General features: G+C 40.4%; 1 protein-coding gene across 2 annotated transcripts in view; it reads right to left on the bottom strand.

Annotated features, from left to right (window-relative positions):
- Positions 1 to 23825, bottom strand: part of LOC137151799 (desmocollin-2-like) — a 40280-nt gene extending 16455 nt beyond the window's left edge. For both annotated transcript variants that reach the window (XM_067546256.1, XM_067546266.1), the window contains exons 1-9: positions 23570 to 23825; positions 19535 to 19619; positions 17143 to 17345; positions 16501 to 16620; positions 14885 to 15040; positions 12992 to 13136; positions 4135 to 4301; positions 2382 to 2516; positions 955 to 1140 (exon numbers count right to left, since the gene is read on the bottom strand). In XM_067546256.1, the coding sequence (XP_067402357.1) occupies positions 955 to 1140; positions 2382 to 2516; positions 4135 to 4301; positions 12992 to 13136; positions 14885 to 15040; positions 16501 to 16620; positions 17143 to 17345; positions 19535 to 19619; positions 23570 to 23644 (1272 nt within the window). In that variant the 5' untranslated portion in view covers positions 23645 to 23825. The remainder of the gene's footprint in view (positions 1 to 954; positions 1141 to 2381; positions 2517 to 4134; positions 4302 to 12991; positions 13137 to 14884; positions 15041 to 16500; positions 16621 to 17142; positions 17346 to 19534; positions 19620 to 23569) is intronic.
- Positions 23826 to 24981: the final 1156 nt, after the last annotated feature.

The following is a 24981-nucleotide window of genomic DNA, read 5'->3' as shown; positions in this document are numbered from 1 at the left end:
ACTTAAACTATTAAAACTATATGATCTTTTAGAGAAGGACCTCTTTTAAGAACCTTAGCCAGCTCTGACTGACTTAAATGAAAGAAAGATCAGCATTTAAAACTGGATGTGAACCTGCAAACCTATACATTAGTATCATGCATTCTTTAGGTACTTCGTCTCAATGTAGACTTTATAAGCTTGTGTACATGACATCGCACTCCGGACTGTAGGGGGAGGGCGTTATGTGAATTGCAGAGCGTTCTGAAACACTGTGCTCTAACTCAGCGGTTCTCAACCTTTTTTTACCCCGAGTACAGTCAGGTACAGGTCAGGTACCTGACCCGAGTACCACTCGGGAAAAAAAAAGGGGGTGGGGGAGTTTCGGCGGCGGCGGGGTTTCGCGGCGGGCTATGGCAGGAACAATGCCCTCCGCCGAAACCCTTCCGCAGTTTCCCCCGCAGAGTTTCGCAAGGGTGGGTGGGAGGGTCCTTCCGGCGGTGGTGGATTTGGCGGCGCGGTACGGCTCGCATACCACCCAGCCTTCTTCGGCGTTGAGAACCGCTGCTCTAACTGGTCCATGTAGACCCTGCTGGTATGAACTAAAAGAAATCTAGTTCATGTTAATATATAGTCCTGTTTCAAACTAGTGAAAGGCACTATTCCTTATCAAAACCAGATTAAACCAAATGTGGAATTTTATGCTATAACAGAATTAAAATGAAAGCATCCCCTTTTCTCCTCTTCTACTCCCTCCCTCAAAAACATTAGAAGTCCAAAGAGTGAAATACATCTAAACATTTTGTCAAGTCTGACTAACCTGTTGTCCAATTTGCTACACATTTTCGAGAAAAATTCTACCCGGAGATAAATATCAAGTGAATTTGTTCATTCAATTTGAGGATGGATTAGAGCCAAAAACTAGATTATTGGTGTTAAACAAAAAAACCCCAAGATATTTTCATCTTTGCTTACCTTAACAACGCATAATATCCCTTCATTTGTGTTTCTATCTGTTGTAATAGTGAAATGATTATCTTCATTTCCCTTTACAATGCTGAATCTACAGTACCAGCTTTCTGAGTTAAGCTCATCCTTGTCCAAACAAGGAATTCTCAGTATTTCCACATTCATTTGGTTTTCCTTTACTTGTGTTTCATACTGAAATAAACAAGATTATCTGTTTAATTTAAATAAATAGGGAATACAGTACCACAATTACATAGTTCAGGAAAGATAGTTATATTGTATTTAAATGCATTGCCTTAAATCCAAGGGCAAGTCTAAAGCTTTTGTAGTGAGGTTTTGGCTCCTGGGGTTCTTTGTTTGTTTTTCTATCAGTGAAGATTAAACACCCCTTTCTGTGATTATAGGCAAGATTCTCTTGGTGCAATCTTAGTTCCACAGACTTTAATGGGGCCAGGATTCCCCCTTCTGGGGCAGGTTCTCAACTGGTATAAATGATCATAGCTCCAGTGAAGACAATGGCAAAAAACACCATTGATTTCACTGGACCCAGAATTTCATCCAAAGAATTTCACCTTCCCAATAAAGAATACTTAATGCATTGATTAGAGAAAAACAAACAAACAAAAAACACAAAACCTCACTACAGCAGATTTATATTTTAAACTGCTACCAAAGAGATAAAAGCTAAACCAGAAAAAAGCATTCTTGTACTAGCATAAGAAGTGTCCTTGTGGGGAGTTATACCAGTATAACTATTGCGGCTTAAATTCACACTTTTTCTTATATCCGTATAACTTTCCATGTAGGCAAGCCCTTAACTGTTCTGGCTGGATGACTGGAAGAATCCAGTCCAAGATAAAAAAAGACTTCACATCTAGATCCTTTAATAAAGATAATTAAGAAACATGGTATTCGGAGACCAAAGACACAAAGATAAAGAGTCTGGGAGAGTCGCTCTCGAAGAAACAAAATGGGTCGCAGCTGGGTCCCAAGAACACCTGGGTTTCCCTGGAAAAATGTGAATTGGCTCTGTCCTTTTCCTGTAACTCTACAGAAAAACCCATCTAATTTAGCTTGTAACTAAGCAGAAGATTAGATGAGACGAAATATGCATGTGGACTATATTTTTTTGAAATAGTATAATCTATTCCCTTTGTTCCCTTTGCTAATAAATGCTTGTTGTTGGTCAACATACATCACTGATCACAGGTTGCCCAGAGAGGATCAGGTAGGTGCTTGAACCCCATTGGGCCTTCTCAGTTGGCACAGGCAGGGTATTGTACAATATTCTATTCTAAGAGTGGGAAAATTGCAAGATTCAACTCCACGACACAAGGTCTAACACCTCAAGGGGTGCACTCAGAGTTCAGAAAGGGGACAGAGGTGCAATCAACCCCACAACTATGACAGAGGCATAACAAACATAAACTTACAGTTAGACGGCCAAAATATGGGGCATTGTCATTTATATCTCCAACAGTAATGATAGCTGTTCCTGTATTGCACAAACCAAAAGGCTGACCTGCCATATCTCGTACTTCAATTAACAATATATGTTTGCCTACTGTCTGAAAATGAACATTAAAAAATGGTTATAGATAAAACTATCACATTCACAGCCTGTCACTTTTACTGTAGAATCAAATGCTTTACTTCCCTCCCCTCCTTTCCAAAGATGTAATGTTAAACATATAATTATTGTCTTATTTCTTTTGTCCTAGAAAACTAGCTTCATGCATCGAAAAAACAGTAAAAACACAAGTAAAATATTTTTCAGTGGCTAAGCAATACACAGAGCTCAGAAAGTTTTACTAGAGACTGTCAGTCATGTTGAATGCCAGAGAAGGCTCTCTAATGTCTCAAGCCCACAATGGTCTCCTCTTCCCTAAAAAAAACACATATCGAGGTGCCAGCCAGTTGTCTCCCATCACTCACACACACACACACACACACACACACACACACACACACACCCACACACACACACACACACACACACACACACACACACACACACACACACACACACACACACACACACACACACACACCTGTCTGCTGTGAAAAGGAATGAGTTCTACATAAGCTGATACCCGCCTGTCTGGTGCTAGTGGGACAGTTTCCCTGCATACTATGCTTTCTCTTCCTGGGTCTTCTGATGCTGAAGAGCTTCACTCACTGGTTGCTGCTCTTTTCTCTCACCCTCCTGGCTAATGCAATTTCCACTCTCTCCCCCTCCCCACGTTGAATGGAGAACAAAGGCATTTGCATCCTTCAGTGTATCTTTTAGTTCCATAATCTTGTGCTGCCCTCTCTACCTGTTACATATGTAAAAGAGTGGAAATGCTCCTGTGATCAGTCTTTGTGCAGTCTATGATGGATAAGGCATGTTTGTCAGAAAGGCCAAAGAATGCAGGAGCAGCACTCTTACATATCCAGATAGGATCATTGAGGGGGGTGGGGGAAGCACTTAACTAGGCAATAATTTGAGTCACAGCAGTAAGATGCCTACTAACACTTGAACAACTTGAGAGAGAAAGAATGGCTTTTGTAGATCAGGATTCCTTAGACTTCCAGGGCTAAATCTGGTTTATTGAGAAAGAGGGGATAACTTTGCTTCATAAACTCTTAAAATTAATCTGTAGGAATTAAGTGATGGTACTCTACTCTCAAGATTCACTTTCCATGGCCATCACCCTAATACTGCATTTCTCATTCACAATACCCAGCACCTCAGCATCGTTCTTTTCTAAGGTCTTGTCTACACAGAAAATTGATGGGCATAACTATTTCACAACATCCCTCTGTACAAACACTGCAGCCTTTTTTAATTTAGTCCACTGCTAAGCCCTATTGCTCTGTTTCTTCACTCTTTGTTGTTTGCCTAGGAACTCCCAGTCTCCTGTGCGAGTGGAACAGTCAAGCGATGCTGACAAGGTACTTCAGAGATTTGTCAATATTGCTTTGCTGCTCTGCTCTCACATTGAACTTTTTCTGCTTCCGTGACACAGACTCCAGTTCACCTGTTTTTCCCCCCAGTTAAGGGAGATTCTTGTTTCTAAATCATTACAGGTAATTTGAAACCACATATTGTGCCTCTCTAGTCTCATTAAAATCTTCTTTGCATATATCTGCTCATCGAAATGTGAAGTGAAACTAAATGTTATGCTGTAGAATAAAAATTACCTCTCTATCCAGTTGTGATGATAGTGTGGTAATTACACCTGATTCGTGGTGAACAGAAAACATTCTGGGTAATGGCGGTTGTTCTGACACAATTCGATATCTCAGGGCAGTATGAAGAGTATGTTCTTCATCTAGGTCTTCTGCAGTGACTGTTCCAACTACAGTGCCTGTACATACACAATGTATCAATTTTAAATTCCAGCATCCCTCCAAGCAACACTTTCAAACTAATTATTTGATACGTACACTATCTGTACATAACATAGAAACACACAAATGTTGACAATTTGGGGAAATCCATGTACTATTTCTGAATTCTCTGTGTGTGTGTGTATTTTTATGCAGCTACAGACTTCATTTTAAATGTACTGTTTGTTTACCTTCTCTTTTGTCCTTTTACCTCCATGTTGGGCTGGAAAACCAAGGGGTAGTAGTACAGGGCTAACAGTAAAAACTCATCAAGTCTGGATGATCCATTAATAAAAAGAAAGACCTCTAGACAATAGGCTGGTTCCTACGCAGGACAATTGGCTTATCAAGTCTGTGGTCATCTGAGGCTGATCAGGGAGTCACCTATCAAAGGGAGAGAGGGCTGAGGGGAGGGGGCAGGACAAAGGAGAAGAGACCAGAGACCCCCTGTTCTTGATGAGAAGCCATGTGCAGGAAAGTGCAGAGGAAGGATCCTGGACACCACAGAAGATTCTTCCAAACTCAAAGCATTCACCAGTTGATAAGAAAAGTGTTTATTAGGGTGGAACCATGATTATACAATCTAATTGGGACCAAGGCCAGATGAGATAACCAAAAATCTGGATAAAGTGGAGAAGGAGTCCAAGCCCTGGGCAGCTGGTGGTTTGATTAAAAAGCAGAGCTGGGTAATTGAGGCTTGGATAAACGGGGTTCTACTGTATTTTGTCTAGATCTGTGTATCTCCCATGCTAAGCAAATAGAAATAGTGTTTAGAATCTCATGCAAAAGCTGTCAGTCTGCTTTGATTATCACAGACCCCTGAAGTAGTAAACTGTAAACGAGAAGGTTCACACCTTAAGTGGAATTCTGGGAAATGTGCCAGAGCTGCTAGTGATGGTTGAAAGAGACAACACTAATTTCAGGTCTAGGAAATTGGATTGCAAAGTCCTCACTGCCAAGGAGGTGTCAGATCCAAGGGCTACACCTGGAGAGCATGCCTAGAGGTCCAAAGTCCAGGATGATGCTTAAACTCTCCCCAGCCCCAGCACACTAGAAGCACATGGATCCCCTCCCAGCAGTCTGGCAGGCATCCTGTAAGGGGAGCTTGACCAGAGTTGTGACAAGTTTATTATAAAAACAAGACCTGAATATTAATGAAAACCTAGTAAAAAGTGTAACTTTAGTATTTTCTATTTCTGAGCATTTGCCTGATTTTTTTTTTTAATATCCATTTATGGCAGATGTCAGATGGATTAATAAAATATACAAAATAGGTAAATAGGGTTTTTAACCGAAATACAAAAGATCAGATTTCAGTTAATGATTTGACAATGATTTGTATCTGAACAGCCCAAACATAGCTACATTCCTGAAAAGCTTTAAAACTCACATCTAAATTATTTCTGCCATGGAGTAATTTGATGTATCCATTTACTTCAGGATCAAATTCTCATACAAGGAGTAGAACTGTAGTCCATATGTAGTCCCATTGATATTCAGAGACCTAGACTGTAACCTCATATTCTGCCTGGTATAAAAGCAGAATAGAATCATAAAAGATGAGGGTTGGAAGGGATCTCAGGAGGTCATCTACTCCAATCTCCTGCTCAAAGTAGGACCAACCCCAACTAAATCATCCCAGCCAGACCCTTTGTCAAGCCAGGCCTTAAAAACCTCCAAGGATAGAGATTCTACAACCTCCCTAGCTGACACATTCTAGTGCTTTGCCACCCTCCTAGTGAAAAACTTTTTTCCTAATATCCATCCTAGACCTCTCCCACTGCAACTTGAGACCATTGCTCCCTGTTCTGTCATCTGCCATCACTGAGAACAGCCTAGCTCCATCCTGCCTGGAACCCCCCTTCAGGAGTTGAAGGCCGCTATCAAATCCTCCCTCATTCTTCTCTTCCGCAGACCAAACAAACCTAGTTCACTCAGTCTCTCCTCATAAGTCTTGTGCTCCAGCCCCCTAATCATTTTCATGGCCCTCTGCTGCACTCTCTCAAATTTGTCCACATTCTTGCTGTAGTCGGGGGTACAAACCTGGACACAGTACTCCAAATGTGGCCTCACCAATGCCGAAAAGAGGGGAATAATCACTTCCCTCAATCTGCTGGTAATGCTCTTACTAATGCCGCCCAATATGCCATTAGCATTCTTGCCAAAAAGGGCACACTGTTGACTCATATCCAGGATCTTGTCCACTGTAACACCCAGGTCCTTTCCTGCAGAACTGCTACCTAGCTAGTCAGTACCCAGTCTGTAGCAGTGCATGGGATTCTTTCGTCCTAAGTGTGGGACTCTGTACTTGTCCTTGTTGAGCCTCATCGGATTTCTTTTGGCCCAATCCTCCAATTTGTCTAGGTCACTCTGTATCCTATCCCTACCTTCCAGCATATCTACCACTCCCCCCAGCTTAGTGTCATCTGCAAACTTGCTGAGGGTGCAATCCACTCTATTCTCCGGATCATTAATGAAGATGTTTAACAAAAATGGCCCCAGGACCGACCGCTGGGGCACTTCACTTGAAACCGCTACAACTAGACATTGAGCTGTTGATCACTACCCATTAAGCCTGGTGAACTAGCCAGCTTTCTATCCACCTTACAGTACATTCATCCAAACCATACTACTTTAATTTGCCGGCAAGAATGTGGGAGACTGTATCAAAAACTTTGTTAAAGTCAATGTATATCATGTCTACAACTTTTGTCATATTCAGAGCCAGTCATCTCATCATAGAAGGCAATCAGGTTGGTCAGACATGACTTGTCCTTGGTGAATCCATGCTGACTGCTCTTGATCACCTTCCTCTCTTCCATGTGCCTCAAAATGGATTCCTTGAGAACCTGCTCCATGATTTTTCCAGGACTGAAGTGAGGCTGACTGGTTTGTAGTTCCCCGGATATTCCTTCTCCCCTTTTTTAAAGATGGGCACTATATTTGCCTTTTTCCAATCATATGGGACCTCCCCCCATGAGTTTTCAAAGATAATGGCCAATGGCTCTGCAATCACAACAGCCAACTTCCTCAGCACCCTCAGATGCATTGCATCCGGCCCCATGGACTTGTTTATGTTCAGTTTTTCTAAATAGTCCTGAACCTGTTCTTTCACCACTGAGGGTGCTCACCTCCTTCCCAAACTGTGCTGCCCAGTGCAGTAGTCTGGGAGCTGACTTTGTGAAGACAGAGGCAAAAAAAGCATTGAGCATTTCAGCTTTTTCCACATCATCTATCACTAGGTTGCCTCCACCATTCCCTGACCACCTTCTTTTTGCTAATATTCCTATAGAAACCCTTCTTGTTACCCTTTATGTCTCCTGCTAGCTGCAACTCCAATTGTGCTTTGGCCTTTCTGATTTCGCTTCTGCATGCTCACTATTTTTATATTCCTCCCTAATCATCTGACCAAGCTTCCACTTCTTGTAAGCTTCTTTTCTGTGTTTAAGCTCACCGAAGATTTCTTTGCTAAGCTGAGCTGGTTGCCTGCTATTATTTGCTATTCTTTCTGCACATCAGGATAGTTTGTTCCTGCATTCTCAATAAGGTTTCTTTAAAATACAGCCATCTCTCTTCGACTCCTTTCCCCCTTATCCCCCTCCTGGGGGATCCTGCCCATCAACTCCCTGAGGGAGTCAAAGTCTGCTTTTCTGAAGTCCAGTGTCCATGTTCTGTTGTTCTCCTTTCTTCTTTTTGTCAGGTTCCTGAAGTCAACCATCTCATGGTCACTGCCGTCCAGGTTGCCACCCACTTCTACTTTCCTTACCAATTCTTCCCTGTTTGTGAGCAGCAGGGGAAGAGGAGCACAGCCTCTAGTTGGTTCCCCAAGCACTTGCACCAGGAAGTTCTCCCCAACACTTTCCAAAAACTTCCTAGATTGTCTGTGCATGAAATTGCACTTCCTCAGGAGCAGAATAAAGAATGAAATGTGACTCAGTCACAACTCCTCCCTTTCCCCACTATTATTCTGGACATATAAGAAGTTATTTCATCCCCTTTTTGTGAAGCAATTTACACACCTACTCCATACTCCTGACCAGTCAGGGTTCTTTCCATTCCTCGTCCCTTCCTGTCCGTTTGCTTGAAGTAAAACCAAAGCAGGTAATTAACCCCTGCTGTCCCTATGACTGGGCCTTACGCCTCTGCAGAGCAGGACAATCTAACACAGTGAGATATTAAATAGTGAATACACGTGGCAGAATATGGCTGTTCAAGAAAACAGTAATTTACACAGTAGTGCCTGGACTAAATTCACCCCCACAGTAACTGTATGAATTCCACTGAAGTTACACCAACAGTGAGTATTGCCCTTTGTCTTTAGCTCCAATCCTCCTCCCTCTGAACACAACAGAAGTGTTACTATGGACTTTGGAGGGAGTAGAAACATGCCCTGTGGATTCATGGCCCTTTTGTTACTTCTGAGAAAGAGAGAGAGAGAACGAACACCTAACAGCAGCTAAGGGTAAAATTTTGTCCCTTCAAAGGAGAACAGGTAAGAAATATCAATAGAGTTTATGCTATAAAGGGCAGCATAATGTAAAACATACTTTGCTTTGTTTTTTAGGATGTGAAAAGACAGCTCTAGGCAAAAAGGGGTCCTATATCTGTTGTTCTCACAAATATGGTCAGTGTTCAATGTATACCTATTGTATTCCTTTGTGTTCATTCTATACCATACACTTCATTCTAAGTATTCAGTCCGAAAAAGACCTTAAAACCCACTTCCACACCAGATATAATGTGGACCAATAATAGCTGCAATATGAAAAAAAATGATAAAAAGCTTACAACTCTAACTTTGCACACTCAAAATGGGTGAAGAATCTGAGTATCTTTGTTTCTATATGTTGGCTAAACATACCAGTGAAGTCAGTGTGACTATTCCCATGCTTAAAAGTTACCCATGTGCCAAGAATCTAGGGCTCAAATCTGTGGATCAAGTATAGGGATGTCAGTTCTGCATTTCTGCTTAAAATGGTCATTTCTTCCCCATATATGGCATGGTCTCTCTAAGAGTTTGAGATACTACAAATGATTTTTTAACACAAGGCCAAAAGTTTATACTTGTGACTGTCAAAGTAAACCTACATTGACAATTCCAAATGTTGATCCTGTGATAGGAACAAAGGCTGTGTTTCACAAATCTGTATTTGAGTTTTGCAAATTATGGCTAAACTGCTCTCATTTACATAAAATACATATATGCACATTCTTTAAGCTAAGGGCTGGGAGTAAGCCAACAGGTGCTGAGGAGCACACAATTCAGATCGAGATGTTCCTTGGGGAGGATTTATTAAAGGGGATTTTCTGTATCCTGAGGACAGAAGTTGATAAAATACAGGTAGGAACTGAAGAGAAACAGTCAAACAAAAAAGAGTCCCATTCAATTACATTACATGAAGGCAGACAACTCAAAACTGACAAATTTTATAAGTGCTTGTACACAAATGCTAGAAGTCTAAATACGAAGATGGGTGAACTTGAGTGTCTGATATTAAGTGAAGATATTAATATAATAATAGGTATTACTGACACTTAGCAGAATGATGATAATCAACGGAACACGATAATAGCAGGTACAAAAGACAGAATACGTTGTGCTGGTGGGAGAGTGGCACTATATGTGAAAGAAAGCATAGAATCAAGTATAGGAACAATCTTAAATGAATCAAAGTGTACCATAGTATCTCTATGGATACAAAGTCCATGCTTGAATAAGAAGACTCTAGCAGTAGGAATATACTATCAACCACCTGACTGTGATTGTGAAATTAGGCTACAAAACACAGAACACTCTAATAATAATAATAGGGGATTCCAACTATCCTCATATTGACAAAGTATTTGATGCAGGACACAATGCAGAGATGACATTTCTAGACACCTTCTGCTTCTTGGAGCAGCTAGTCCTGGGACCCACAAGGGGAGAGGCAACTCTTGATTTAGTCCTAAGGGTATGTCTATACTGCATCGGGCTGCATGGATCGAAAGTGAAATGCTTACAACCTGAATGCAAACTTTTAAAAAACATCACAATAGAGGCTCAAAACTAAATGTATACTCCAAATAACAAAACAAAATATTAAGAAGACCAAAAATATGTCACCAGGGCCAAACAGAGTAAAAGAGGCAGTTAGAGAAAAAAAAGACATCCTTTAAAAATTGGAAGTCACATCCTACTGAGAAAAATAGCAAACTCTGTCAAGTCAAGTGTAAGAGAAATTAAGTAGGACAAAAAAAGAACAAATAGCAAAAACATTTAAGGACATCAGAAGCAGGAAGTCTGCCGAACAATCAATGGTACCACTGGACAACCCAGGTGCTAAAGGTCCACTTAAGGAAGTCAAGGCCATTGTGGAGAATTCTTTCATTGGTCTTCACTGTAGAGGATCTGAGGGAGATTCCTACATCTGAGCCATTCTTTTTAGGTAACAAATCTGAGAAACTATCTCACATTGAGGCAATTTTGGAAATAACTGATAAATTAAAAACAGTAAATAAGTCACTAGGAACAGATGGTATTCATCCAAAAGTTCTGAAGGAACTCAAATATGAAATCGCAAAAAACTAATAACTCTGATATATAACTTATCACTTAAATCAGTCTCTGTACCAGATGGCTGGAGAATAGCTAATGTAACACTGATTTTTAGAAAAGCTCCACAGATGATCCTGGTAATTATAAGCCAAGAAGCCTAACTTCAGTAACAGACAAATTGTTTGAAACTATAGTAAAGAACACAATGTGTTGGGGAAAAGTCAATGCAGCTTTTGTAAAGGGAAATCATGCCTCACCGGTCTATTAAAGTTCTTTGAGGGGGTCAACAAAAATGGATCAGCGTGATCCAGGGTATATAGCGTACTTGGACTTTCAGAAAGCCTTTGACAAAAACCCTCACCAAAGGCTCTTAAGCAAACTAAGCAGTCATGGGATTAAAGGGAAGGTCCTCTCCTAGATTAGTAACTGGTGAAAAGACAGGAAAGAAAGGGTAGGAATAGATGGCTAGTTTTCACAGTGAAGGGAGATATAAAGCTGGTTCTCCAAAGGATCTGTACTGGGACTAGTGCTATTTACAAAATTCATAAATTATCTGGAAAAAGGTGGCAAAGTTTGCAGATGATACAAAATTACTCAAGATATTTAAGTCCAAAGCTGACTGTGAAGAGTTACAAAGTGATCTGACAAGACTGGGCAACAAAATTGTAGGAGAGTAAAGAGTTAAAAGCTGGACAGGTGGTCAGGCCTAAGCTACAGGGAAGGGGTTATGGCACAGGCAGACTTTGTGTCTGTTAATTGGTGTGAATTCTAGCTAGAGTCTGTTATCTCTCTTCTTTCCCTCCCTTCCTAGCCATTTGTACAAGGAATGAGACTAACAAATAACTATTCTCCCTCCTGCTCAAGGCCTCTTGTGGGAAAAGAGCATTATCTTCTTTCCCTCCCTTGCATATTGTATATTTTAAAGAATGTTAATAAGTTTCAAGATATGTGCCTGCGCTCTGTGCAATAATCCTGTAAACAACAAAACAGGGGCAGGTATAATTATATTCATTATGTAGTTGTTAATATTCATTTTATAGGTGTCAATGTAATCAAATAAGGGTCTATGGGGAGTTGCTGGAAATGTATACATTTACATACTGTTATGGATAAAAGGATTGTAAAGTAACCCGTTCCTCGCTCACTCGCAGCATCGAGGTGGAAAGAGCAGGCAATAAAGGGTTCCATCTCCCCAATCTGCCCCCGGGACAACCTGTTTGGTTATTTCTAACAAAAACGGCAAATGAAATTAAATGTTGCAATGTGCAAATTAACGCACATTAGAAAACATTATTCCAGCTAATACGTACAAAACGATGGGGTCCAAGTTAACTGTTACCCCTCAAGAAACAATCATCATGGAGTCGGCATGGATATATCTCTGAAAACATCTGCTCAATGTGCAGCACCAGTCAAAAGAGTTAACAAAATATTAGGAACCATTATGGAAGGGATTAATCATAAAACAGAAAGTATCATAATGCCACTGTATAAATCCATGGTATGCTCACACCTTGTATTCTGTGTGCAGTTCTGGTCACTGCATCTCAAAAAAGATATGTTAGAACTGGAAAATGAAGGAAGAGCAACAGAGGGCAAGAGAAGGGCAACAAAAATTATTAGGTATAAAGCACTGCCACTGTCTGATGACTGGATATAGAGCTTGATGGACCACTCGTCTGACCCAGTATCACCAGTATTACGTTAGCTATACTTTTAGTGCACAGAATCTTTTTTAAGACAACACTCTATTTTAACTTGCAGTAGCCTTGAAAATGTATAGGAGCTTTTGAGGGACTACTGTACGATAGCACACTCAGTGAGGCCAAATTTTCCAAAGGCCTTCTGATCTGAGTGTGTGCAAATTTGTCCACATGTACATGGCTAACTATTTTGCATGCATATACAGGTGTGCATATTGCATGCAAATTGGATCATTTGCAAATTTTAAATAAATTAATTGGAATCCTTTTGAAAATGTAGCCTTCAATGTAAAAATATTGATTAGTTATTCCTACCGAAAAATTGAGCAAACATCAAAATTATACATACTCATCATTGTGGTATGTCACTGCTAGAAGCTGATTACATTTTAGATCTTTACTGATCAAAAATCAAAATGATGCTTACCGGCTTTGCAATGTTCAGGAACATGAAACTGAAAACGTTCGTGTGTAAAGCATGGGGCATTATCATTATCATCCTCTATTCTGATTGTATGCACCAGGGGTATCTCTGGTGAATATCCATCTGGAGTGGTTGCAAAGCAAATTATCTAGAAAAGAGAAGGGGAAAAAAAACTTATTTGTCACCTGTTCTAGAGCAGTCTTTTCCTTTTCAGCTCAGTGGATAATAGGATCTACAGAATAATTTCTGCAAAGTACAGCATGCCAAATGTACCCTTTTCATAAGCAGACAAGATTCCCTCTGTCTCTGGGAATAGAGGCAACACTTTTTGTAGGCTTTCCATTCTTCTTAATGTTATTTTTACGTTCTCCTTGGCAGACAATCTGAAGCTGCCTTGTCTGACACTTTCCTCCTCACTGTCAAAGTCAGACATATGTGGCAGCTCTACAAATCCCTGTGGCAGAGACTCATTATGTAATTCCACAAGTTTATCTTCTGGTATATCTCCCTACTCACCTACAAAGAAACTGACATTAGCATGCCATTGATAGCAGCCTTTAACTACCTGAAACGGGGTTCCGGGAAGGATGGAGCTAGGCTGTTCTCAGTGGTAGTAGATGACAGAACAAGGAGCAATGGTCTCAAGTTACAGTGGGGAAGGTCTAGGTTGGATATTAGGAAAAAGTTTTTCACTAGGAGGGTGATGAAGCCCTGGAATGGGTTACCTAGGGAGGTGGGGGAATCTCCATCCTTAGGAGGTTTTTAAGCTGCAGCTTGACAAAGCCCTGACTGGGATGATTTAACTGAGGTTAGTCCTGCTTTGAGCAGGGAGTTGGACTAGGTGACCTCCTGAGGTCCCTTCCAACTCTACTCTTCTCTGATTCTACTATGATGCCGGAGTGGTAATTTGCTAACATGTGCCATAGCAGCACAAGTTGTCAAAACAGCAGAGCCAATTCTCTGTATAGTTTTGCCTGTTTCTTTCAAGGTGACTGAAGCAAATCAGGCCAGCAAAGACAACATGTTTTCAGTACTATATAGATGAATGATGTCCAAACATAGCAAGAGAGTCTCTGCTACTCTTCTGCTTACGTGTGCTTGAGGTGCAGAAAGTACAGCCACTGCTGCTTCAGACATAATTGATACCTGGGTTTCTTATTTGCTTTCTTTTCAATTAAAGCTAACCAACTGCCCGAGAAGACAATGTAGGGAGCAAATTCACTGAGAAACAAGCAGGAGGGAAACAGAATGAATGAAAAAAATCTAATGTGCAGTGGAATTATTAAGACTTAAGATACAGCCTATTTGCACTATTTCTCTATTATGAAGTAACTTCCAACTGTGTAGGAAATCAATGGAATATTAATTTTTCCAACCGTCCATTGGAAGCTGTCCACTTCTGCCACCTACTTACACCTTCCAGCCAGCAGAGAGAGCAGTTTACCCATCTGACAAACATTAAAACTGAACAGAACAAGTAAATGCTGCGGAACTAATACAGCTGTCTTGATGATTATCTTTTTGTCTGATTTGAATTTTACATGGACTTTTTCAATTCTTCCACCAGAAACTCAGCAAGAGAATAATATTCTCTCATACACTCAGTCAGTCTCATGTGAAGTGGATAGTGCACATCTGTTTCATGGTAGAGTCAGAATCTGACTATTGATAGGTAAAACTGCTCTCGCAAGATCAAAAAGTCTTGTAAAACTAGATCTTCCCTCACTCCCACCATCAATTTCTGCCCTGTAAATATCAGAGATATTATTTGGGGGTAGTTGTCTGGGCACAAATCCATTTTGCTCCCATTCCTGTTAGAACACACCAGTGAAGTACACTATCAATAGAAATGAAAATACTAATACATTTAATTGTGAATACAATTTAGGCCCCTACCTTAAAGCTTGGATACTGTTCACGGTCTACTGGGCCAGTAGCAAAAATATTCCCAGTTTCTCTTTCTATATAAAACAAACCCTTTGGATCTCTATCAATTCCAGGACCGCTTGCAGAGTAATGAATGTTGTAGTTTTGGGCTGTGTCAGACTGGACCTATAAAGAATAATTTGTTAAACACAGACAAAACAATTCATTATTAAACATCTTTCTATTAGTGTGTTTTCTATTTCACATTTACGTTAATTCAGAAAACAGAGAGACACTTCAGAAAGAAAATATAAAACCCAATTTTTAGTTTCAGGTACAACAGCAGCTCAAGCTTTTACACAGAACAGGGAAATGGTCTGCTCTGTGCCAATCTTAACTACCTGTATGTTAAATGCACTTGTGGGAAAGGCTGCTAATTCTTCACAAATACCAGTGGAAGAAAATCCAGCTTGGAGTAGAGTGCATGGGGAAGGGGAAGATGTGAGTAAAATATATTTAATTAAATAATTATTTGGTCTCAGCATCATTATAGACAGAGCTAACAGATGTAGCTAAGGTTGCCTAATACGTTTCATTAGAAACTATTTTTAATCATTCATAACCCTTCCGGTTAAAATTCTCCGTCTCAGCTTCACTTATTCGTTTTTAAGCAAAACCGATTCAGCCATTTCTGACTGAAAATAGATTTTTTTTAAACCACTGTTGTTCTTCCAACAATCTCTTTCAAGAAATTTAGCGCTGCCTTTCTTTTGAGCAGGGACTTGATATTTAGCAAGGGGATAGCTCTGTGGTCAGGAAGATGCCTTTTTTTTTTTTTGTCCTCATAAAAATCCACCCAGATTTCACCCCATTTTAAGCCTCCGAATGGTGGTATTTACACATGCTAAGTAGAGCTTTTAGAGGAATGCTGCTAAAATCTCCATAAATGCAGTAAGCATGCTCCAGCCCCACGGCAACTGCAATGAGCATACTTCCAGGCCCCACTCCTGTCCTACAAAGTAGGCAGAGAGCTAGCGCTCCAGACAGAACATAAACACAGAAGCAATATCCCCCCTCTTTGGCCTAAGTGAAGATGTGCTGGGCAGGGCTAATGTTAATAACTTTGTGCACTTCACAACACTTATTATTGAGTGAAACCTCACATCTCTACTTTACTAGGCATGCAAATAGCATTCTCCCCCTCTTACAGATTGGGTAACTGCCTGTACACCTTTGATTTGAACCCTTTATGTATGTGCATGGTACAGTCTTCAGTGACATGATCACATTATTTGTTCTATGGGACCCCAGAATAGACAATGAATGAGACAAAAAGTTATGAGAAACAGTACAGTGATTCAGGAGCTGTGTTCAAGTCTTATCTCTGCCTCAGACTTCCTATGTGGTATTTCACAAGACTATATCAATGCATGCACACAAAGGTGCTGAATTAATCTTATGAATTTTCTCCTGAAAAGTAGTTACTAAGGATTCACAGTTGTTTTTCTAAAACAATAATTTAGTTGGTTTTCTTCACTTTTTTGCTTCTGATTCACTTCTGAATTGGAATCCAAAGACAGTAACTGACAATAGGTAAGATAGGAGAGTAACTTACATTGCAAAAATAGATGGTGTATAAAATGTACCTGCTGAATTTGCATTGGAAAAGGTCCAAGTGAGTTCTCCATCATCGAGGATGGGATAGGAGCCCATCTTCTTTTGGCTCGCCTGAGAACTGTATCTCTTGTATGTCTTGTCTTATGTGTCTGGATTTAGAAAACCAGAAAAAAAGAGATAATTAAATAAATATCAGCCCATAAATTCTTACGGTTTATACTTTTATTTGTTTGTTTCCCCTCATTTTTCCTCGCAGATTTTTCAGAAGTCCCTCCAAATCTTTACTGACCACTTTTTGTTCTTTTAAATCCTCTATTTCTCCATTCCAGTTAATCCTGGTGTCTTGAGAATTCTTCAGCCTTGTGTAACACTCATGATTTTAATACTTCCTACCAATATACAGTGCTCATTAGGTTTTTAATTACTTAAAATTTGCTTTTCTAAAATCTTAACCACCTTGATGAAGATCATCATTTCCAGTCTTTGTCACCTCAGGAAGGTGTCCTAAAAATTTAAAAATGTATGCACTTCTTAGGTATTGCTAAATAAAAAGCATACAATAGCTATACCTCATCATTTTAAGGGTTATAACAATTTTTACACAATGAGAAGCCAGACTGTAAAAAGACAATTTCTAAAAAGTAAAATATCTGTAGCAATTATGATCCTACCTTTTTTTGATGAGCTAGCAAATTGACATGTATCTTCTTTTCTTCATGTTTTTGAATATCCTGGAGTAATATGACAAAAGTCTTTTTCTCAGAAGACAAAGAAATGATATTTGTTGTATACACTGAACCATCTTCTAGAATTCTGAAGTCAGGATCACTTGAACTAATAAGTTCTGCGGACTTAAGGCACTCTTTCAGATTTACTGTAAGAAAGAATTTTCAGAGACTCTCAAGTCACAAGACAAATGTTTTCAAAATTACATGCCTAAAGTTGGGCTTACATTTATGCATAAAAGTGGCCTAAGTCAACGTGCTTAGCACCTCTGAAGATCAGACTACTTTAAGAGTCGAAATACAAATTCTAAAGTGCAACTTTTGAACAAGTTTACATTCATGTTGCACATCCATCCATTTGTCGAGCACATTAGGCCATTTGCCAAAGGATACTTGGCCATAGTGAGTAATTTAAACAGAATTCTCAGAAGAAAAAAATAGGTTTAATTTTGGTGACTAGTATGTTTCCTAAATTCATATAATTCTTCTTGTGTATATTTTGCCCCCCAAAGTGCTTATCTTTTCTAAAATAGTGCCATCACCCATGAGCATAAATAATTCTGCTTCAAGATAGTGGGTGAAATCTTCTTTCCACAGAAGTCACTGGCAAGATTCCCACACACTTAAACGGGACCAGATTTTGCCCGTATGTGCAGATGTTGGAAGACAAATTTATTCATAAAATGGATTTCCTCTCTCTGTTTCCTAAATATAACCACTGAGGGGGAAATTTTTGTAATATATGACAGTGTTTCTTGCTATTCTTAAAAACAGCCTGCTTTACTGTTGAATGGTCAAACAAACATTATTATAGAGTGTTTCAGTAAATATCTCTCCTTTTAGGTGTGCACAAAAGCAATTTAGATCAGCATCCAAGACATCATGGAATTTCCCTTCAATGATTGGTCTCTCTCCTAATGACACTGCTTTCCCATAAGTGAGCACTTGAATAGGAATTCTGCCTCTGAGGCAAGGTAAATCAGCAATAGTCCCAGTACTGCACAGCTCTGTGTATTCTTATATTCTGTAGGATATTAAAAATCACATAGAACCTTGCAAGTGTGGGGAATATCCTTGCTTATTTTACTGTCGTGCTATGGGCCACCAGTTGTATTACAACAGGAAATGGCATCCCTCTCAATAAAACATTAAGGAACAGCATTCAGACTGCAGTGGCATGGACAAATGTTGACAGACATTAAATAAACAGAGATGCATTGTATAAAATTCTTCCATTTGGTAGTATCGTTAAAACTTTTTGAAATGTTTGTCTTGAATAAAGTGAAATTAAACTGAATTACTTTAACATTCATTCAAGTTAGGATAAGATACATTCCCACTTTCCCCATACAAAATACACAATGATCAGCTACATTAATGTCAAATTTTATTATGAAAATTTAAGTTAACTTCTCCATTTCACATCCTTTTTATTCACTCATTTTAAAGGTAGTCTTGATTAATAGAAACAGGCTGCGATGGGATAAAAATCTACTGTATCTGCTCCTACAGTATGGCCTCTCTCCTGGACCATGCTCCAAAACTGTGCCAATGTGGGTATAAGACAGCCTCAGATTCAGCTCTCAGATGATCTCCAATGTGTAGGAGGATCCTGTGGTGCCTCAGAGCCTCTGTAGCAGCTCCTACATCACACCCTTTCCAGAAGCTGCCATAGGAGACTAATCTGGAAAAAAAGGGTGTTGTCCAGACTTCCCTAATCCCCCACAAATTGCTCAAACTTTGGCTGCTCAACCTAATACAGAGTAGCCACAGGATCGGGGGAACTTTTATTCTGAATACTACACTGAATTCTTCATAGCCATAGCTGAGGATTTGGCCATGTGTGATGTCACTGCTGATACATGTCAGTGACACAGGAAAAATCTCTGTGTTTTGGTTTTTTTCACAACCCAAGTTAACTACCATAGAAAATGTATTCCTTTTATGTAAATTGTGAATATTCAGCGCTTCTAAGAATTAGACCACATATTTAGATGCTTTTTTAGGCATCCAAGTTTGAATATGTTGGTCTAAATTTCTGCTTTGAATTTAAAAAAAATAAATAAATCCAAATCTGCCAGTAATTGTTTATAACAAGAATCAAATATGCACGCACTGCTGACGAACAGCATTGCAATGTGTAACAAAACAAAGTATATCCTTCATTAAAAGCCTAATCTGATATGCAGTTGAATTTAACTAACTGGGTGTGGTCCCATCTGCAGTAAATTGTACTACCAAAAAAAAAAAAATCAATATCTCTCCTTCATTGTGAAAGCAGCTACAGAATGGTGAAATAATGATGTATAGTTTTAAAGGACATCTTGAAGTGTCTCACCTCTGCCAACTAATGTCCCAGCCTCTAGTTTAGAAGGAACGTTAAAAGTGACTTTCTTGCAAGCTTCACAAAATAAACTCAATACCTGAAAAGAAAACAAAAAAGAATAATCACCCTTGCTGTCAAAGTACTTTTTAACACTGTTTGAAATCATAACATAAAAAGTATATAGTGTTTAGATTTTTAGTCATGTTAAAGAACACCAAACATGTAGAGAGTTGAAATATGTATTACATATTTTGGTGACTGATTTCACATTACATGAGTACTGAGATGTTAGGTAGGTTTTTTGTTTGTTTTTAAACCAGTCCAGTGAAACAGTCTAGAAATCATCATTTATTACATTTGACAGGTAAGCACTGTGGCATGGTGTACAGGCACAGGGTTAGAACTCAGAAGATGCAAGTTCTAGTCTTGACTCTCATCATGATTTGTGTGAATTTGGCAAAGATATTTAACCTCTCTGTGATTGGAAAAGGTACAGGAAAAGGCAACAAAAATTATTAGGAGTATGGAAAAGTTTCCATATGAAGAGAAACTAATAATACTGGGACTTTTCAGCTTGGAAAAGAGATGACTAAGGGGTGGATACGATAGAGGTCTATAAAATAATGATTGGTGTGGAGAAAGTAAAAAAGGAAGTGATATTTACTCCTCATAACACAAGAACGAGGGGTCAATGAATGAAATTAATAGGCAGCAAGTTTAAAACAAACAAAATGAAGTACTTTTTCCACACAACACACAGTCAACCTGTGGAACGCCTTGCCAGAGTATGTTCTGAAGGTCAAGATTATAATGGGGTCCAATAAAGAACTAGAGAAGCCCATGGAGAATAGGTCCATCAATACCTATTAGCCATATGGGCAGGGATTGCTGTTTGCCAGAAGCTGGGAATGGGCGATAGGATGGATCACTTGATGATTTACCTATTCTGTTCATTCCCTCTGAAGCATCTGGTATTGGCCACTGTCAGAAGACAGGATACTGGACTAGATAGACCATTGGTCTGACACAGTATGGCTGTTCTTATATTCTTAAATCCTGGGCCCATTGATGCCAATGGCAGAACTCCTATTGGCTTCAGCAGGGTCAGGATTTCACTCTGCCTCTCACTTTCCCACACTTCACAGTGCACTGTGAGCTCTATGGATGAACTGTACTAAGAATTATTAAGACTCAGCTATTCGTGAAGATTATTTCCATAGAGTTGCATTGATTTGTAATGTTTAAGGAACGAATATCTTTTTAATGTTTAACGTAATAATATTTGGCACATACATATCAATTTGTATTTTCAAAAGTACTTTACTAACAAACTACTTAAGCCTCAAATCCTTCAACTGTATCTGGTTTAAATAAGGCTCCAGATATAGGCAGAAGTCTATCCACTCACATATATTCCATTACAGAATTGGGGCCTCAAACTCCAAAACACCCATCTGTACTTGGCAAATTTTATAAAATGAGGAAGTGGAGGCATAGAATGATGCCTAGTTCCCAGCCTGAGCTCAGATCACACATCTATCCAAGGTTTTATTCAACAAATTTATATTCTAATCTAAAGTTACAGAGCCACTCAAACTGTGAAATATAGAAAATCAAGAAGGGGTTTGTGTGCACACGCATGGAGTGTGGGAACTTCGCCACAAACAATTTATAGAAAAAAACCACAACAGAAAACCACAAAAGTCAGAGGAGACACCTTATTTTGTGTAAACTTTTAGTCTTAAATTGAAGATATTAAAAAAGTGAATAGCAAATCGAAAAGTGAGTTGCTTTTGCTGTCAAAATTAACAGACATTTTGAATTCTTTAAAAAGCAAGCAATCTCTTAAGTCATGACTGGCTAGAATTTCAAACTTATTAATTTAAAACACTGGATAACCACAGTATTTAAGATAATTAAATATTGTATACACCTCAGTAAAAGCAGTTTTTCCTATTTACATTATTTATGTTGTTGTTGTTGTTAACATCCTTTCATGAGTCTCAACTATATAACTAAAATCACTATTCATTTCCCAGTTATCATATGGACTATTCGTAATAATAAATTAATCCTTATGAAAATTTCCCTTCTCTCCTGGAAAAAAAAAAGTCACTTTTTTAAAATTAAAAATCACACAATATAATCAAGCATATCTTAGGAGTTTTTCCAGGCCAATGAAATCTAATTTCAAAACATTAACAAACAAATTTAGTCAGAGTTATGGAGTTAGGCAGAGTTACGGAAGGGATCTATACAGAGACAACGGTAGAGACACATACAAGATAAAAACAGACCTGCTGGTAAATATACAAGTGTACAGTGTTCTCTGAATGTACATATGACACAGAACCTACACTTGCATTATACAAGGACTGTTCTGTTGAAGGTTTGTTTGTTTGTTTGTTTGTTTTTGGGGGAGGAGGATTGGGAGATGTGGGGAAGATAGAGGAACTTTGCTTTCTTTAATTGGCTGGGTGAGTAAAGTATGATTAGCATGGGTTTTTTTCCCTCCATTCATCAAGATTACAATAAATGGTAAATATATGGATTGTGTCTTGGCAGGTAAATTTTCATGAGAATTTTCCAAGACTGAGTGCATTACATATAAAAATGATAAATTTAGCCTGGCTATAATATTGAACATTTACTAACCGAGGCACTCTCTACTCACCTATTCTTTACTATGGTTATGATGATGGGGGTGGAGGGAACAAACTAGTGTTACTTTACTCATCCACTAAAAAAAAAAGTTGTTTTCATGAGGGCAAATACAATTGGTCAGGGCTGATAATTATATATATATATATATATATGGCTATAAATAAATACATTTGTTACATTGCATTTAAATGGGCCAAAACCCACCATCTAGATCCTTTAAAGTAAATAGGAGCACTTGGGTGAGCATGGTGATCAGGATTTGGCCTCAAATGAATAAGTGAATTTGACTTTTATAAATACAGCATACACATCTATTAAGACTTTCCTTTTCATATCTGATTAGTTGACTAATAAATATCCACATTAATGATGATCCTTTACTGCTGAAATAATCGGTATGTCTAGTCTTACAGCCCTAACTAAAACAAACAAACAAACAAAAAAAAGCACTATTTTGGGCAGTTGAACTAGAAAGATACATAAATCTAAGTGATAAAGCACCAAAGCAATTTAATTTTTCTGACTCATCTACAGTCTTCCGTTTGTGAAGTTCACATATTTAAGGATTTCATACAGGAAAGGCACATATACTTTTCACCATACAACATAATATTCCTCCCAGGCATGGAATGATACCTTTGGATACTTGAGTTTAAAAGGAGTTATTAACCCTAACAAAAAAAAAAGCCAGCCAGGAATGAACTTCAACAAGCTTTCACTGATAACTAGGACCCAGAAAGGTTCAAATGAATCCAAAGACTTTCCAAAAAAAAAAAAAAAAAAAAGGAAGGAAAGAAAGAAAGAAAGAAAGAAAGAAAGAAAGAAAGAAAGAAAGAAAGAAAGAAAGTAAGAAAGAAAGAAAAAGAAAAAAAGAGGGTCAGGAGAAATAATGATCCTCTCTGAATCTGGACTTTGCATCTAGACCCAAGTTTCACTGGCTCATTCCATAGTTTAGCAGGCATGCTAAGGAAAACCCTCTTACTAACATTTCACTATCCCCGCCACATTGGGTTTCTTCTAAAAAGTCAAACGAGGTTGCTGGGACTGACACAGACAAACCAAATCCATGTAATTCAATGGATCGGGGGGGGGACACACTGCTCAACTCACGACCCCCCACCCCCCCGGCCCAGTCCTGGGACAAAGAAGAGGTTTCCCCGGGCCGTTGGTTTTTTACAGTCTCGCCAAACCCTTGGCGGGTCACGACTCCGGTCTCCTGCGCGGCTGGCCCCAGAGCCTGAGCGCTGATGGCAGCGGGGCGGCTGGGACGGCCGGGGACCAGCCCGCAGAATGCCGGGGGCCCGGGAGCAGAGGCGCAGCCGCGCGCGCTCTCCCAGCTGCACGGCGCCCCCCGGGGGGGTGGGGAGCGCCGGCCTCACTCACCAAGAGGCCGAAGAGGAGCTGCTGGCAGGCGGCTCTGCAGAGCCAGCCCCCCGGGCCGGCTGCGGCGGGGGCCATCTCCCGGTGGATGGGGGCGGTGGAGGCTGCTGGCGGCGGCAGGAGGTGCCCACTTTCTTCTCTCTCTCTCTCTCTCTCTTTTTGTTGGCGGAGGGGTGGGGCGGGGAGCGGCGGACGCGCCGTGCGGCTCCTCGCAAGGACTTGAGTCGTTTGCTCCGCGCCTCGCCGGGGCCAGGAAACTCTCTCCGCGCCCAGCCCCCTTCCTCCGCCGGCCAGGTCGGGCCAGGCGCTGCTGCTCCCCCCCCTCCTCCGCCCACCGCGTAATAAGAGCCCTGCCCCCCAGCGCTGGCGGGGCGTGAGGCGCACGGAGACCGAGGCGGTGCCAGGCACACCTGGCCTGGGCTTGGCTGGCGCTCGGCCGGCCGCCGCACCCTGGCTGGGGGCAGTCACTGGAGTGGGACGGCGGCGGCGCCGTTCCCCGTCCCGGGCGGGGCTCTCCGCTGGCTGCGCCCTTCCGCCTTTCCCTGCCCAGCTGGGGGGTTCCCCGCCTCTTCCAGAGGGAGCGGTTGGGTGGGGACCAGCCTAGGAGCTTGGATCCATTTCCCCGGAGAGCGGGTTGGATCCGCCTCCCAGCACCCGGTGCCGGAGCCTGTGGAGCAGGCGAAGGAGCAATCCCCACTCCCCAGCGGGCTAGGAGCCGAGAGGACAGCCAGGCTCAGGTCAGGGGGTTAGTCGTCCGCGGGGATGTTAGAAGTGGCTTTGCAAGTGAGCCGGGGGTGTGAAGTTGACAAAAAAAACCCACCAACGACACTGCACACACAAGCCAGCGTAACACAGGGACCGGCGCTTCTTGCGCCACTCTTCTTGTCCGCCCCGGCCCTTCCACAGCGGGGCAGTGCGTGAGACTGCCATTCACGAGGCGAGCTTCACTGTCAAATGATGAGGTGGTTGTTAAACACACGTTCGTGGTTCTTTGACATCGGGCTTCTGGTTTTTATTTAGAGTTCCCGTTTTCAAGCAACCCGTCTCGATTTCTTTAATTTTTCTTTTTAAGTGAAAACTGAGATTTTCGTTTCATCACATTATTCCAGAGCCTGGGATGTGAAGAAGAAGCAGCAGTTGACAACGCTGCTTGAAGTCGCGCATGAAACAGGAAGGGGACACTGCCATTCCCATATTCGATTTTTTTTTAAGTGTTTACAAACGAGAAGCTCAATAGAAATGTGTCTATGATCGTTTTAAAAATTCAAACGGACAGTCTTTTATAAAAAAAAATACATGTGCCCCCTGCAGTGTTTGCAAACTGAATTAAAGTTTTTTATTGAGTGAATGTTTCAAAAAATAACAAACAGGTAACCCATAAAGTTAAAGGGGCAAAGTTATAAAACATCCAGGGA

The sequence above is a fragment of the Emydura macquarii genome, unplaced genomic scaffold, assembly GCF_026122565.2.
Source record: "Emydura macquarii macquarii isolate MOO-44397 ecotype Brisbane River unplaced genomic scaffold, CSIRO-AGI_Emac_v2 contig_212, whole genome shotgun sequence".
NCBI classification, from domain to species: Eukaryota; Metazoa; Chordata; order Testudines; family Chelidae; genus Emydura; species Emydura macquarii.
This window is presented reverse-complemented; position numbering and strand designations above follow the sequence as displayed.